The sequence below is a fragment of the Monopterus albus genome, unplaced genomic scaffold (genome assembly GCF_001952655.1).
Source record: "Monopterus albus unplaced genomic scaffold, M_albus_1.0 scaffold90.1, whole genome shotgun sequence".
Lineage (NCBI taxonomy): Eukaryota > Metazoa > Chordata > Actinopteri > Synbranchiformes > Synbranchidae > Monopterus > Monopterus albus.
Window position 1 is genome coordinate 74,800 of NW_018127970.1, and position 14,354 is coordinate 89,153.

Genomic DNA, 14,354 nt, shown 5'->3' on the forward strand with positions numbered 1-14,354 from the left:
TTTAAATTTACTTGACTTTTTCATATTATATTTATCTGTATGTTTCATTACCCATCATTAAGGTGTACGGCCTTAAGACCGATCCTAAACACAAAGAATACTTACTAAGCTATTCCCCAGGCTTCATCCCTCCCCACCATGAATTAATTATCATGGATTTAGCTTTAGTACCTTGTATATCACTGGGAAATCAAACTCTAATACTATGAATCCTTTATTTGTTTATTTTTTTGCTGTAAAATAGACATTTTGTTTAACAAACACTAGAATCTGCCTATAAGATATGCACCAACTGTTAGTGGCTGTTTTGGGGGGCTGATTTATTTGGGAGTTTGGACAACTAAAATGCTATCACTTGGGCCTTGTAATACAGCTAACCTTGTGCTTCTGTGTCTGAAACGTGTGCCTATTTTACTCTATATAATGTTCATGCAGTGCACAAATAAATTCATAAAGAATAGTAAGCTGAAACCTGTGATATTCTCTCAGTATGCTAATCAGCTCTTTATTTTTATGGGGAACCTCTGGGAGCCCCACAGGGACCTCTGAAGGTCCCTGGAAACCAATTGAGGAGCCACAGATATAGGTCACCTTTGTTAAACCATGTGTATTGAAGAACAAATGGGGCTCCCAGCCAAAATAATTCTCAGATGTGAGGACCCAAATCCAAATCTGGATCTATTCACGGTTCTTTGTTTAGTAATAACTGTAGTTCATCAAGTCAAAGACAGCTGGCACATCATCCCAACCGAAATCACAAGTCAGTCTCTAACACAAAACTCTGCTTACTCGAGTTCTTAATTTAATACTCACATACAGTACAGTGTACACATAGGATTTCCATTACATCTCACAAACACAAAAGCAAACAGTTTAATACATAGATGATTTTTTTAGCACCAGCATTGAGTAGCTACTGATCCACTCAGCTTTCTCTAAAACTCTTTATTTGTTGTGATTTTCAAAATAAAACATCGCTTGATCTCACCAGTCATGGCTTACATGTAATATCTTTACAGCAGCATTCACTTACAAAGGTTAATTGGTTACAAAAGGATGCATACTGTACACCAAAGTGGTATACAAAGGCAGTACTATATTATATACCCATGTACATCGCCATTTAGGTTTTCTCAGTGTAACATTTAAGTGCTCGATGTGTTTTGAAAACTTGTATCAATGTTGATGCATAAAAAAAATAGAAACAAAAGAATTTAAAATGTTCATATACATGTAAAGTATATGGAGATAATTGGCATGTAACATTCTTGCATACTGAAACATAAATATATCACATTCACAAATACTCTCATTTTTCTTTATACATACTAACAAGAGAGCTGCTGTCTTTCTATGTTATGTTTTGCTTGCTTTTTAATAGTAAAACAATAATAAAAAAAGAATGACAAACCCAATGGGAACATTACAATTTTGTTACAAGGTAATGTGAAAAATAGTACCAAAAGGATTTTCTAAATCTATCAATCGAAAAGCAACGTGGTATTTAAATGCACCATTTTTCAGTACAGTTATAGATATGTTTTCACCTTGGTAAATACAAGTAAACAAGATCCTATAGTGAGATCTGACAAAGTGTGAGCAATCATAAGTTATAAAGTGTTTTCTCTTATACATTTCTTGTCAGATGATGATTATACTATATATGTGCTGCTCACGAAGGCTTGTGAAACAAAACGTTCGCTTACCCTGGCCTTCTTTTACTGATTACATTTTGTTATCATGTAATATTGAGGATGCATTCCACAGTCTAAAGGGTTTTAGTCTGAAATCTGGTCCAAATGTAGACTGAGTAAGGTCCAGAGTAGGATGCCTACTTCCTTCAGTGAGGGACGTCACTTCTGTTCTTTTTTCACCATTTATTTAACCAGATTTAAAAATGTTCACACAAACTTTCTGTGCTCAAGTCTTTAAAATCTATATTTTTTATAATTACAATATTTCAATGCTAATTTGAAAGGAGACGAACCTGCAAAGAATTATCACCTGAACTTTTTAAATTGCATTTAAGCTAATTGTTTAGCTGTCTGGCCTGCAACTCTAATGTTCTGAGTCACTCTTATCGCTCTCACAGCGCCATTTTCAGCCACAGCAGGTAGCAACCCACTACACCACCTGCACAGCACCAAAGAGCAGACCCGCACAGGTAATGACTAGGTGCTAATAGCTAAAAAAGCTAGATATTTTCCTCAGGAGTTAATAGAGACAAAAAAAAAACTGAGCTAAAAGAGAGTGGGCATTTACATTTACCAGGTGTCAGTGCCATAACTTTAAATGAATGATAATATTGCTCTGTAAATGCTGGATTGGAATAGTTGCCATATTAACTTCAGAGATGACTGTATGTCAGTGTTGTGTTCACAGATTACTGTATTTCCACTGCCACCAATGGGCCAAAAGGCCAGTTATTACAGGGGTAAGTAGTAGATTTAACCTAATATTTTTCCTCAGGTAAAAAAAACTAACAAAACCACTTTTTATAGTGCGTTAGATGGGAAAGAAATACTTTAAAAATACTTAAAAAACTGCAACCTGGCTGACATTACTTATAATGCAGGTGCTGTTGGAGATGCAATCATTTATGTTAGCCCTACAATGTCAGCATTACGTTCTGACTCTACTCCTACTTTTTGACATCATGCTAATGGTAAGATGCTAATGTTGGTTTTAAACATCTTCATAAAGACTGACAGTTATATTTGCCTTGTAATACTTAAAATTTCTAGGATTTTTACACTGAAGTTCTAGTATTACTTCTAAGTGAAAAGGAGCTTTTATTGTGGTGTAAAAAGGAAGTGTTGCACCTCACGCTTTGGGACCCTACTCTCTTCCAGTTGGCTCACAGACCTGGGGTCCCCACACATATCCCTTGTCAAATGTACTGTTGGGTTTGTGGAAGATAGATATGGTATAGGGTTTTCAGAACTTAGTCTGCTTTAGTTTGTCGATGTGGTAGCAAAGTTTCAGGGCTGGTCCCAGCTTCAGTCCGAGGTACTTCATGATCATGTCGCTCTTTAGGAGTAACAAGGCGTTTCCGTCGATCTCCTGAAAGAAGAAGCAGTGGGTGTCAAATTACAGTAGGTGACCGGCCAAAGTGATTGTTGAGTCTGGACATTTGAACCAGGAGCTTGTCAAGAACACAGAGAGCTTACATGTTTTCTAAAGACGTCCGCATGGGGGCCTAGAGCCTGGGGGTCTGCATCCCTGATGAACCAGATGACATCTTCCACAGACCAGGTGGATGGGTCCTTATTGGGGGGAGCCTTGGACTCCTGGGACTCCGGAGATGCATTGTTATAACCCCCTGGAGGGGCAAAGGAAACAAATAAGCTTTACCTGAGTACCTCATGAAAATAAATGTCACAGCGGTACCGGTTTTGTCTCACCAGGACCTCTCACCTGTCCTGTTGCTCTCTGGGAATGTGTTAGGGCTGGTGGACGACTGCCTGCACATGCTCATTGAGGCTGAGCTGTTGGAGAACTGCTGTGACGATCGAAACCCGTAGGAGGACTTTGGTGAGTAGGATGAGCTTATGGAACTGAAAGCAGAATCGCCGGGGTCCACGGAGTAGCGTTTTCCATCTGACTGGTCTAAGTGGTAGTCGTCGCCCATAGTTGTTTCAGCTAAAGACAAAAGTCAGATTTAGCTAAAAAAAAAAAGTGTATTTATATCAGCACAATATCTTCTACTAAAGAGATTTATTCTAAAAAGTTTAGACATGCCATCTGACTGGTAGGAGCCACTACTGTGCTGGGTAATGGGCTGATCACTGAAGAGGTTTTCACATTGCAAGCTGCGGCACAGCTTCTTCAGAAAACGAAGCACATAGTCGATGCTGTTCACAACAGGGAGGCTCAGAAGATGCTGCTTCCCATCAAATGTGGCTGGAAGAGCAAAACAGGGGACCACTTGACACAACTTCACAGTTTTCAGTTTCTCACAAATAAGGTCACATTCAATCTATTGTAATCACATTTTCTCAGTTCCACCTCAGGTAAAGTAAGAAATTTGAATTTATTTAAGGGTATTAAACAAACAGAAAGCAACACCTGAGGGGGGTCTTTGTACAACACCTGATATTTTTTCTCCCCCGTAGCCTTGTGTGAGGAGAGTGAACACTGTTTTCTGTTGGAAGGCACTGTCGATGCAGCCTTGGACGGCCTGCTGCAGCACCACGGAGGGCCTGTCGGGTCCGAAGTGATCAGGGAGCTGCTGGATCTTCTTTCTGTCCAGGTTGGGACCCGTGTTGGCCTGCTTGTTGATGTAGATGCAGACTGAAACAGAAAAAATATACAGATAGGGATAAACTTTAGAATAACGGAAGAAATTATAGGTCACTTATCCTTTGTCCTGCACTACTTGATAATTTAACATTTGTAAACAGATCAGATCTGGATTGAAAAAAAGGCCAGCAGTGTTTCCTACATGGGTCCAGAGTGTTTTGTGTCCTTACCTGTGAGCACCTGGGGTGTGGCAGAGTGAGGGATAGTGGCAGCATCCTGAGGAATGGAGCTCATATCAGGCTCAGGGGTGCTGCTGGGTGGAGAGATAGCCAGCGGTGTCATCACCATCCTGGGTTTGAGCTGCAGGAAAAAAGATGTTTTGCATTCATGTGTTTATTTCAGGAATATCACTTATTTACTAAATGAGGTAGTGAGGGGGATGTTATTAAAGCTGTAGTTCTTGTGCTACCGATGATGAGTTTTGTGTATTTATGAATAGAAAACAGACACATTTATGATTTAGGACATTAATGATTTCCTCTTTAAATATTTCCCTAGATCAAAATGAGAAGTAATACAGCAGAGCAAGCCTCACAGATCTTTATCTGTTACACTGGGGTCCTACAAAGCCACGGAGCCTGCGTGTCTGTATCTTTCTGTGTATACATGCATTTTTAAACACACTGCATCCACACACCACACACCCCATCTGGCTGACCTTGAAGCCCGGCTTTCTCCCTCTCTTCTTTGGCACTTTGAGCGGAGGGAGCGAATCTGGGTAACGATTAGGAAAATCCATCTTGGCGACATTGCGGAGTGGAGGTCTCCCTCTCTTCCTGCCCGGTATCTTCCCTGACTGGCTGGGGATGAAGGAGGGAGCTACTGCAGCTGATTGCATTTCACTGTTGTTGCTGTCTGATTTCTGTGCCGCTGTTGCAGGTACACTCATTTGTAGCTGGAGACAAAGGAAACAACCGTTGAGCTCAAGCAAGAGAAATGCATAAAAACATGCACTTCACTCGCACATTAATCCTCCTCCTCAGCAGCTACGTATCAGAGAGCAGCATTAGCATCCATTTAAAGCAGAGGACGCATAATGGCTCAGCAAAGGTGTACAATAGTAACATCCAAAAACAGACAGAAGAATACTCAAATGAGCAGTGGGGTGAGAGGAGCACCATTTAAAAGAGCACCATAATAGTCAAGCAACACAAAAGACAGGCATGCAAGAGCTGTGGAGGAAACCGTACCTCCATCCTGCACTGACAACACATCAATAAACCTGGGAGAGAGAGTGAGGGGGTGTCTATTACCTGCTGTCCTCTATAGTGAATGCCCAAGAGCCAAGCTCTTTTGTCTAAAATCCCAGGAGCCTAAAGGTGACTGTGAAGCAGGATCCCTCACAATGCAGGGAAAATCATCTTGCTCTCACTGTGGCTTTTTCCTGTGGTCAACACAGTGCTGCTGCTGCTGCTGCTGCTCAGCACACAGGCTGCAGACATCTCATTAGACTAATGCATTCAGCAGTGGCAGAGGGAGGGGGAAATTGACTTCACCATGGCTACCCAACTATGAATTACCATTATGATGACAGCTTCCACCCTAATCTTTAAAAAAGAAGAAGCAGTTACAATAAAAGAAACATGCCACCTTCTATGTTGCAGAAGCTGCATCAGCAAAGCTAACCGGGATCAGGAAGCTGTAATTTATATATCTGATTTAAGAATACAGCATGTAAACAAACAATAACCAGTCAGCAGGCACTCACCATCCAAACCAGACGTGGAGTATCCCTACGCTCCGTGCTGTATTTCCTGTAGTAGAGCACAGATCTCAAAGCAAGGCGGATTCCACCGTAATACTGTATATGTGTGAGTGCCTGTGTACAACAGAGACAGACAGACAGAGAGCGAGTGACAGAGTGTGTGTGTGTGCATGAAAGAGAGGGAGAAGGGCTCCTCTGTTGTCATGGCAACAAGCCTGTAAGCCCTGTAACACCCTGACGGTTGCCTGCCACTCCAGCTCAGTGCTGTGGAGGTATAATTAGACTGAGGAGTTTCTGCCCTCATTTATAAAAAGATTCACTGGCAACTATGGATATATGAATGTTATTCTTTCAGCTTACCACTGAAGTGTTACTCTATGTTGTATGCTCACATTTTGTGTCTTTAAAAATCTATATTAAGTTGCAATAATCAGCAACTAATAGTAAAATCATTATTTTAGTCATGTTTTCAAGCAAAATATTTTGATGGTTATAGCTGCTCTAATATGAGTTATTACTTTTCTTTGTCAGACCTTTTAGTAAACTGAACACATTTGGCTTTTGGACTGTTAGTTGAACAAAACAAAACATCTAAACACAATAATCTTGAGCTGTGGCAAATTATACATTTTCACTTTTCTTAATGAGTTGGACATTTTTATATATATATATCTATATAAAAAACAGAGTCCAGTTGTTGAGTGCACCTAAATTTAGTTGTATGTTTTGTATTTATGTATGACAATAAAGAACCTTATCAATTGTTAAATCATCAAAAAGAGATTTAAAAAATTGACAATAAAAAGCAATTGTTAGTCCCAGTTCATCCTAATACTCACACTGCACCCGCTTTGCATTTTATTGACAATGATTCAACAAAACAGCTTGGATATGTTTTGATTTTTCCTTGTATTTATCCCAATTTAAACCTATATGTATTACCACAATACTTTTTATAATACTATTATAACACGGATATTATAATATGATATAATATTTATGATTGTTTTAGAAGAGGAAAAAAAAAACATAAAATACAAGATGCAGAACTGAGAGAAATGTCGCCCCCTCCTGGCTGAGAATGAATGAGAAACGCTTTTGTGTATCGTGTACTTGTTAATAAAGTTACGCCGGCGAAATTTGAAACCAAGATGGCGGCGAGCATACCGCTGTCATTATGGATGTCACCCTCAGCTTCACTGGGCTGTAGGTCTCTTTTGACAAAGCAACTAAAGCTGCTAAATTTTCTAACGGAACTCTGCAGACGAGGTGAGACGAGTTTTTGGTTTGAGTCGCTGTGGCGGTTAATTAAAGCCCTAAAAGAGTTTGTCCGCTGCTTTACACATAATTACTGCCTACCAGTCGACATAGCTCTACTTTAAATTAGTCTTTAATAACTAGTCCACACTCTCTCACGACAAACCCGGTGTTAATGTAATTATATGACCTGCATCATACACTTACTTGGTTTCCCTGTTTTTGTCCTGCTCTGTCAGACTAGTTGTCACTTCGTAATCTTTGACATTTTCGTAACTTTCCGCAGCAGTGAGCTCCAGTTTATGAACCTTGGAGGGGTAAACAGGGAAGCTGAAGTGCAGTTACTGTGTTGTTATAACTCCTAAGGGTACTCCGTGAAAGCCCAGCAGGCGGTGGAGGAGAGCGGTGTCAGCACCGTAGAGTTCAGCGGCCCTCTGGATCACTACAACGGGCTGATCAGAGACGGGACACTGCGGGAGGATGAACATCAGAAATTGGTGCTGCAGAAACTGGACCAGCTGCACAAAACACTGAGAGGATACAGCAACACAACGACATCCATCTTCTCCAAGGTACAGCCAAATACTGCATGAATACTGATGCTTTCATCAGTTTCGCCCCCGAGGGGTGTGGGTGGCAGGGCGTGGGCGGAATGACCACCTCTCTTCCTTAACTGACTGTCTGTCAGCAGGGAGGTTATTCCAGAGGAAGGGGCCCTGCAGCCTGTCAGCACGTCAGGACTTTTTGTTACATCCAGTTTCACAGCAGACAAACAAACCTCTAACGTTATAGTAGGAGAAGGATCTTCTGATTTTACAGGCAGATAATTGGAACAATTTAGTGAATCATATGGTGCTCACCTCACCCCTCCAGTGGAGTTCGGAGAGAGGTTGTTGTGGAATGTTGATTTCTTTTAAATCATCATATAACATAACTAATACTGTTCTTGCTTCTGAATTAGAAAAAGTAGTTAATAGTTGTGTTTAATCTTAGGTTCCTGTTGCTGCCCTTAGGTGCAAGTCCTGCACCTGTTTGAGTAACTAATGGTGGTCAGAGATGTTATGTCGCTTTGCATTAAGTGCAGGGTCTTTGACGTCATTTTGTAACTCCATAATCTGCTTTCTCTCCTTATGTTTTTCAGTTTTTCGCAAAACCCAAACCCCCAAAAGGCTACTATATCTATGGCGATGTTGGTAAGAAACACAGAGCTGTACATCTAAATTTAATTTCCTTCATAATATTGTATTTTTTTTTTGTCTTGATTAGTTTGAGTCGCTTGGTCTTTGTTGTTTCAGGCACAGGAAAAACTATGGTCATGGACATGTTTTATTCATACGTGGAGACTGAAAAGAAAAAGAGGGTTCATTTCCACGGCTTTATGTTGGATGTGCATCGAAGTGAGTACAAGCCACAGTTAGGCAGTAGGGAAGGAATTACAATGACAGTCGCTTGGAGGCAAATACTTTTTGTAACTGAATGATTACACATTGATTTATGTTCAGAAAGCATGAACAGCTTTGCAACCAAAAAGTGTTGTGTGTGCACCAAGTTGCAAAGGGTGTTTCATAGAATGGGAAGGAAAAACAAGATGCATGCCCCTTTATTAGCAGAAAATATGTTTTATACATAAAAAAAAATACACACACACACCAGGATATATGTTTTATCCATTTGTAAGTACCATTCATATTTTCAGTTACACAGATATAAACATCTTTTAAAAAAATCTTTATCATATGATGATTATGGCTACCTCCTGAGCCACAGCCCTCATCTAACCTTGCTATTTCAGTAACAGTTTTTATGTGGATTTCAAACCAATTCTTTGTTGCAGAGTTGCTGCCACCAGAGGGCGATACTCTCTTATACTGCCCTGTCATATTTATTCATTCACCCATCAGTCCTTACAGACAACCCACTGAATGAACAGCACAGGGCAGGATGCTTTGCATTTTGCTCATCCTTGAAGCTAAATGTTCCAAATGACTGCGCATCAACATTCTGGGGTATTTGAAAATAAGTTGTACTTAAAATGGACTGAATCCTTTTTTCCTGGGTGAATTAAACATTTTATGGTCATAGTGTGTGAATTACTGATTTGCATGTTAATGTTTGATACAAGGGTCCTGTTTCAATAAAGCTGTTTTAACACTTAACAAGATGCTATATGCAAAGTTTGTTGAGCCTGCAACACTGTGGTTGTTGAGCTGAGCATATATTTCCTGTTTAGTCACCACTTTCCAGTTTTGTTATGTTTGTATGCATTCTGCAGACAAAGAACTTTGGATGGGTTTAGTGAAACTGTTCTCAAGCATATTTTTGTGATGAATAACTATAAAGGGAAGATGAGAAAATGTACTCTATTGAACTGAAAATATGAATTAATGACGTCACTTCTGCTTATTCACTGTGAACAGTAACACTCCAAACTAAAGATTAAATGTGACAGTTTGTGTTTTCCAGTTCATTTTACTTTTAGCCCGTCTTTTCTGGTATTTTTACAAGTTTTTTGTTTGTTTGTTTTTTAAGGGATCCATCGTCTGAAACAGAGTATGCCCAAAAGGAAAGCAGGGAAAGTGGCCAAATCCTATGACCCCATTGCTCCAGTTGCTGAGGAGATCAGTGAAGAGGCTTGTGTTCTGTGCTTTGACGAGTTTCAGGTCATGATCTTTCACGACTGGATGGAGTCTACTTTTTTTTTTTTGTAGTAGAGTCATATAAAGGAGTCTGTGAGCTTTTTTGTGCTTTGCTCAAAGTTGATGTATTTGTAACTTCCCATTTCAGGTCACTGATATCGCTGATGCCATGATCCTCAAGCAGCTTTTTGAGAATCTGTTTCTGAATGGTGTTGTTGTTGTGGCCACTTCTAATCGTCCCCCTGAAGGTGCGTCGCAAGTGTCTGAACACGTGTGTATCAGCATATCAAATATATACAACTTTGTTTTATATAAAATGTCAAATGTATCCTGTTAAGAGCACACTGCTTTTGTAAAAATGTTAAATTTGCATCTAGATTAAAAGGAAATGTCAACACAGTGCAGTTGGGATCAATTAATTCTCTATGATTAAAATGATTTAAAACGTAACTTCTACATTATGTTTCCATAAATGTCACAGATGATGATGCATGTCAAACATCAAAATGTGTAATTCTCACTTTCATTGTAGCTGACAAAACATCAATTCAATCTGTTATCGATCACCAGCATCACTGCAAAATATGGCAGAAGTTAAAGATGTTAAAAGTTTAAAGCCTGTACTGTTACAGATTTAACAGACCAACAAAAAGTAAAATAAAGCAAGACCATCTTCTTTGCTCTTTACCCCCAGACTTGTATAAAAACGGGCTGCAGAGAGTCAACTTTGTGCCTTTTATTGCTGTGCTGCAGGTACGTAACTATAATAACTTTTCTTTGTTAAAATATCTTCTTTACATTTGAAAGGCAGCTGTTATTAATCGTGTCTCTCTCCCATTCAGAAACATTGCCAAACTCTCCGTCTGGATTCTGGGATAGATTACCGCAAAAGGAACAGACCCTCTGCTGGAAAACTCTATTTTCTGTAAGCAGTATATAAAATGAAACGGCCCATCATTGCAGGCCCAGATTTAGATCTGTTGTGTGTGTGTGTGTTTTGTGTTTCTGAGTTGCCTCGGTCTGTTGACTGCAGCTCCAGTGAGCCTGATGTAGAAGTGACTTTAGACAAGATGTTTGATGAGCTGGCTCTGAAGCAGAATGACAGTAAGTGGGCGGTCAGATAACATTTGGCCTGATTCTACAGCTGATATGGGATTTTATCAATTTTAACTGTTGTATTATCACAGAAATTGTAACTGTTCATATAAAAAAAAAAAGTTTTTTTCCTCTACAGTAACACGACCAAGAGTACTGAACGTTCACAACAGGAAAGTCCGTCTAAACAAAGCATGTGGGACCATTGTAGACTGTACGTTTGAGGAGCTCTGTGACAGAGTAAGTCTCTCAGACCTTCATATTTTGTGAAATACATTTAAATACCCATTGATGGAAGAAGTACTAAGATCCTTTATGTAAGTAAAAGTAGGAATACCACAGTATAAATATACTCTGTTACAAATGGCACTTGAGTAAAAGTAATAAAAATAAATGGAGTGGAGTAAAAAGTACAATATTTGCCTCTAAAATGCAGATTTGAACACTTCTTGATTACACTACATGGTTAGATGATTGACTCACATGTGGCTCTATAGGGGCTGATGCAGTCCTTCATAAATGGACGATTAAAGACACAATAATAAAGCCACATAATTCTAGTAAACAGAAAAGTGTGGTTTGATTAAAATGTACAGCAACATAACCCAGAAATGATCTGAGACCATAAATCCTGCTTTCTGAGCTGTAACAAACGCAGCCTTAATGTTATGTTGCCCAGTGTTTGAATGCAAATGTTTCAGCCTTTAGGTGCCAGTGACTACCTGGAGATGTCCAGGCTGTTTGACACAGTCTTTATTCGACACATTCCTCTGCTCACGCTGAACAAGAAGACTCAAGCCAGGCGGCTCATCACACTCGTAGATGCACTCTATGAGCACAAGGTACGACTCTTGTATATACACTCGGCCTATAGTTAAATACCACATGTTAGCTGTTTGTTTGGGAGTTTTGTAATTATTCCATGTTGTTTCAGGTGCGGGTGGTGATCCTTGCAGAACACCCTCTGGAGGATATTTTTGTGCACAACGGTGATCAATGTCATGACGAGAGCCACATTCTGATGGATGATCTGGGGCTGAAAAGAGTAAGCAGTTTGTGACTCTGTTTTCACAGCTAAACCAGTTTTTCATGTTGGGTGTGTATGTAGATTATCACACTAGATGACACAACTGAAGGTAGGTCATCTTAACCAGCACTCAGTCTTGTACTGAGTCTTAATTTCATTTAAATCAAGTAACTGCATATCTTTGTCAAGAATGCACAGTCCTCCAAATGTATTAGTTCCATAGTAGAAAATAACCAGTAAATTTTAAACTCTGTCTAGATTTGGATTGACTTTAGAGTACACATAGTGACATATCATTGCATGGGTCACATTGTTTTAAATTTTAATGTCAGTCAGTTAGTTAGTTGTTTAAAAAATTAGACGTGTTCCAAAATGTAAAGCAGTGCCCTTAGCATCCCAAGTTCCACTATCCATCTATTATCTATGCCACTTATTCCTGAATAGGGTCACAGGGGATTGAAGCCAATCCCACCTGACATTGGGCGAGTGGCACCCTGGACAGGTCACCAGTCCATCACAGGGCTGACACATAGACAAACAACCACACACACATACACACACTCACTCCTACAGGCAATTTAGAGGCTCCAGTCAACCAAAGCTGCATGTCTTTGGATTGTGGGAGGAGGCCGGAGCACTCGGAGAGAACCTGCGCAGACACATGGAGAACATGCACACTCCACACAGAAAGGCCCCGGGCTCAGACCTGGAGCCTTCCACTAAAACAACATAATTTTAATTCAGTATTATATTGTCTAACAGGAAGAAGCCAGCACTCTATCCATCTTCAGTGGAGAAGAGGAAAGGTTTGCCTTCCAGAGGACAGTGTCTCGACTCACAGAGATGCAGACAGAAGAATATTGGGTGGAAGGGGACAGAAGCACAAAGTCACAGGTTTAATACTGTGGAAAAGTCAACCACACAACCTCCATGCTCCATACTCTGTGCTCCTCTCTGCCAAAAACTGAACACTACTCCTACTCATCCAGCACAAACCCAGCGCAATTACTTAACAGTATGTCATTGTACAGAGAATATTTATTGATATCTTAAAGCCTTTTATCACTTTTTTTGCAACATTGCACTTTACAGATCATTTTAAAGTGAACTTTAGAGTGCTATATTGCTTTTACCTCTGTTATATAGTGGTCCAACTTTATTCACTGTTAAAATGTCTGGAAAGAAGCTGGATAACTTTTAGAAATGGAGCAATGACAGACTTATGGAGATTTAAGGGGCATTTTGTCTCGTCTCTTTTGAGAATTCAACGAGTTCTATATATTTTCCCATAAACCTGAGCACAGTGGCAGCAGACTGGCTTGAAGCTGTTTGTTTATTTCTGATGATTTACTGCGTGTGATGGTGCTTGTGAAACGTTTGTCTCAGCACGTCTCACAGATTGACTGAACAATAACATTTGACTCCGCTCATCAGTATTTTCATTTGCTTGAAGAAAAGGTGTAAAACGTTGCAGTTCATATTACTTCCAGACACAGAGCTGTTGTTCCAGGGTAAGTACGTATATTTTATCTGCTTTCTTTAGTGAGTGTTGGAGATGGTTGATGCTTAAGTGTCTACATGAATTTGCATTAATCTCTTTATCATTTAAAACAGTAATACGCACTGCCTCACAGATACAAAGATGCACAATTGCGTGGGAAGTGAAAGTGAGAAAAAAAACTCGACAGTTATGTAAAGTATCTCCTGCACAAACAAAGTAGTGTCAGCACAGACAGTTGGTGTATTCTGTTTGGTGGAATTAGAGGCATAAAATTCAGGAACTTGACTGGCATCATGAAAGTGAGTACTGCTTTATAATGGAGGCAAACTGGATGGTTTAACTGTGAAGCAGTAATCCAATGGTTTTTAATGTGCAGTATTGATGCTCGCAACAAAATGCCCTACTGTGTCAGTGAGGCAAACAACTACATAATTTGTGATCAAATTTAAGGTTAAAACAACAGAAACAATATAAAGTTCATTTCTACTCTGGTGAGGTCAGTTGTGTTACTGTAGCCCAGAATCACAACTTTGTCTCTAAGGTGTTTAAACCTGTGCAGAATTGAACATCCTTTATCCTTAGACTCATAGGATTCTGGTGTGATGGTAGCTGGTACTCACACTTAGGGTCGATCAGTGTGGTTTAAATTAATATAACATTAATAAAGATGTTGTTTTCTAACCTGTGGGGCGACAGTGGTGCGGTGGGTAGAGCAGTCGTCTCCCAACCAGAAGATTGAAGGTTTGAATCTCGGTGCCTGCAGTCCACATGTTGAAGTGTCCTTGGGAAAGACACTGAACCTCCTAAGATGCCCATGATGGCTCCAAACAA

The 14,354-nt window shown here is 39.8% G+C and overlaps 2 protein-coding genes across 6 annotated transcripts; one reads left to right on the top strand and one right to left on the bottom strand.

Moving 5' to 3' along the window:
- Positions 1–789: 789 nt before the first annotated feature.
- Positions 790–7,624, bottom strand: LOC109964588 (sex comb on midleg-like protein 4). 4 transcript variants are annotated; one of them, XM_020607981.1, is made up of 9 exons: positions 7,472–7,624; positions 6,011–6,121; positions 4,961–5,197; positions 4,473–4,602; positions 4,069–4,293; positions 3,742–3,903; positions 3,418–3,642; positions 3,171–3,322; positions 790–3,063 (listed from the first exon to the last, which is right to left on the bottom strand). In XM_020607981.1, exons 2-9 carry the CDS (start codon positions 6,011–6,013, stop codon positions 2,938–2,940), a joined length of 1,260 nt encoding a protein of 419 aa, XP_020463637.1. In that variant the 5' UTR covers positions 6,014–6,121; positions 7,472–7,624; the 3' UTR covers positions 790–2,937. The 4 variants fall into 4 exon arrangements, with proteins under 4 accessions (XP_020463637.1, XP_020463640.1, XP_020463639.1 ...); XM_020607985.1 differs by having other exon boundaries at positions 791–3,063; positions 4,093–4,293; XM_020607984.1 differs by lacking the exon at positions 6,011–6,121.
- On the top strand, positions 7,140–14,279 carry afg1la (AFG1 like ATPase a). 2 transcript variants are annotated; one of them, XM_020607979.1, is made up of 13 exons: positions 7,140–7,276; positions 7,631–7,836; positions 8,406–8,457; positions 8,560–8,661; positions 9,794–9,924; positions 10,049–10,148; positions 10,595–10,653; positions 10,743–10,825; positions 10,934–11,004; positions 11,135–11,235; positions 11,697–11,837; positions 11,930–12,040; positions 12,785–14,279. In XM_020607979.1, exons 1-13 carry the CDS (start codon positions 7,159–7,161, stop codon positions 12,920–12,922), a joined length of 1,413 nt encoding a protein of 470 aa, XP_020463635.1. In that variant the 5' UTR covers positions 7,140–7,158; the 3' UTR covers positions 12,923–14,279. The 2 variants fall into 2 exon arrangements, with proteins under 2 accessions (XP_020463635.1, XP_020463636.1); XM_020607980.1 differs by lacking the exon at positions 7,140–7,276 and adding an exon at positions 9,099–9,270 and having other exon boundaries at positions 7,747–7,836.
- Positions 14,280–14,354: the final 75 nt, after the last annotated feature.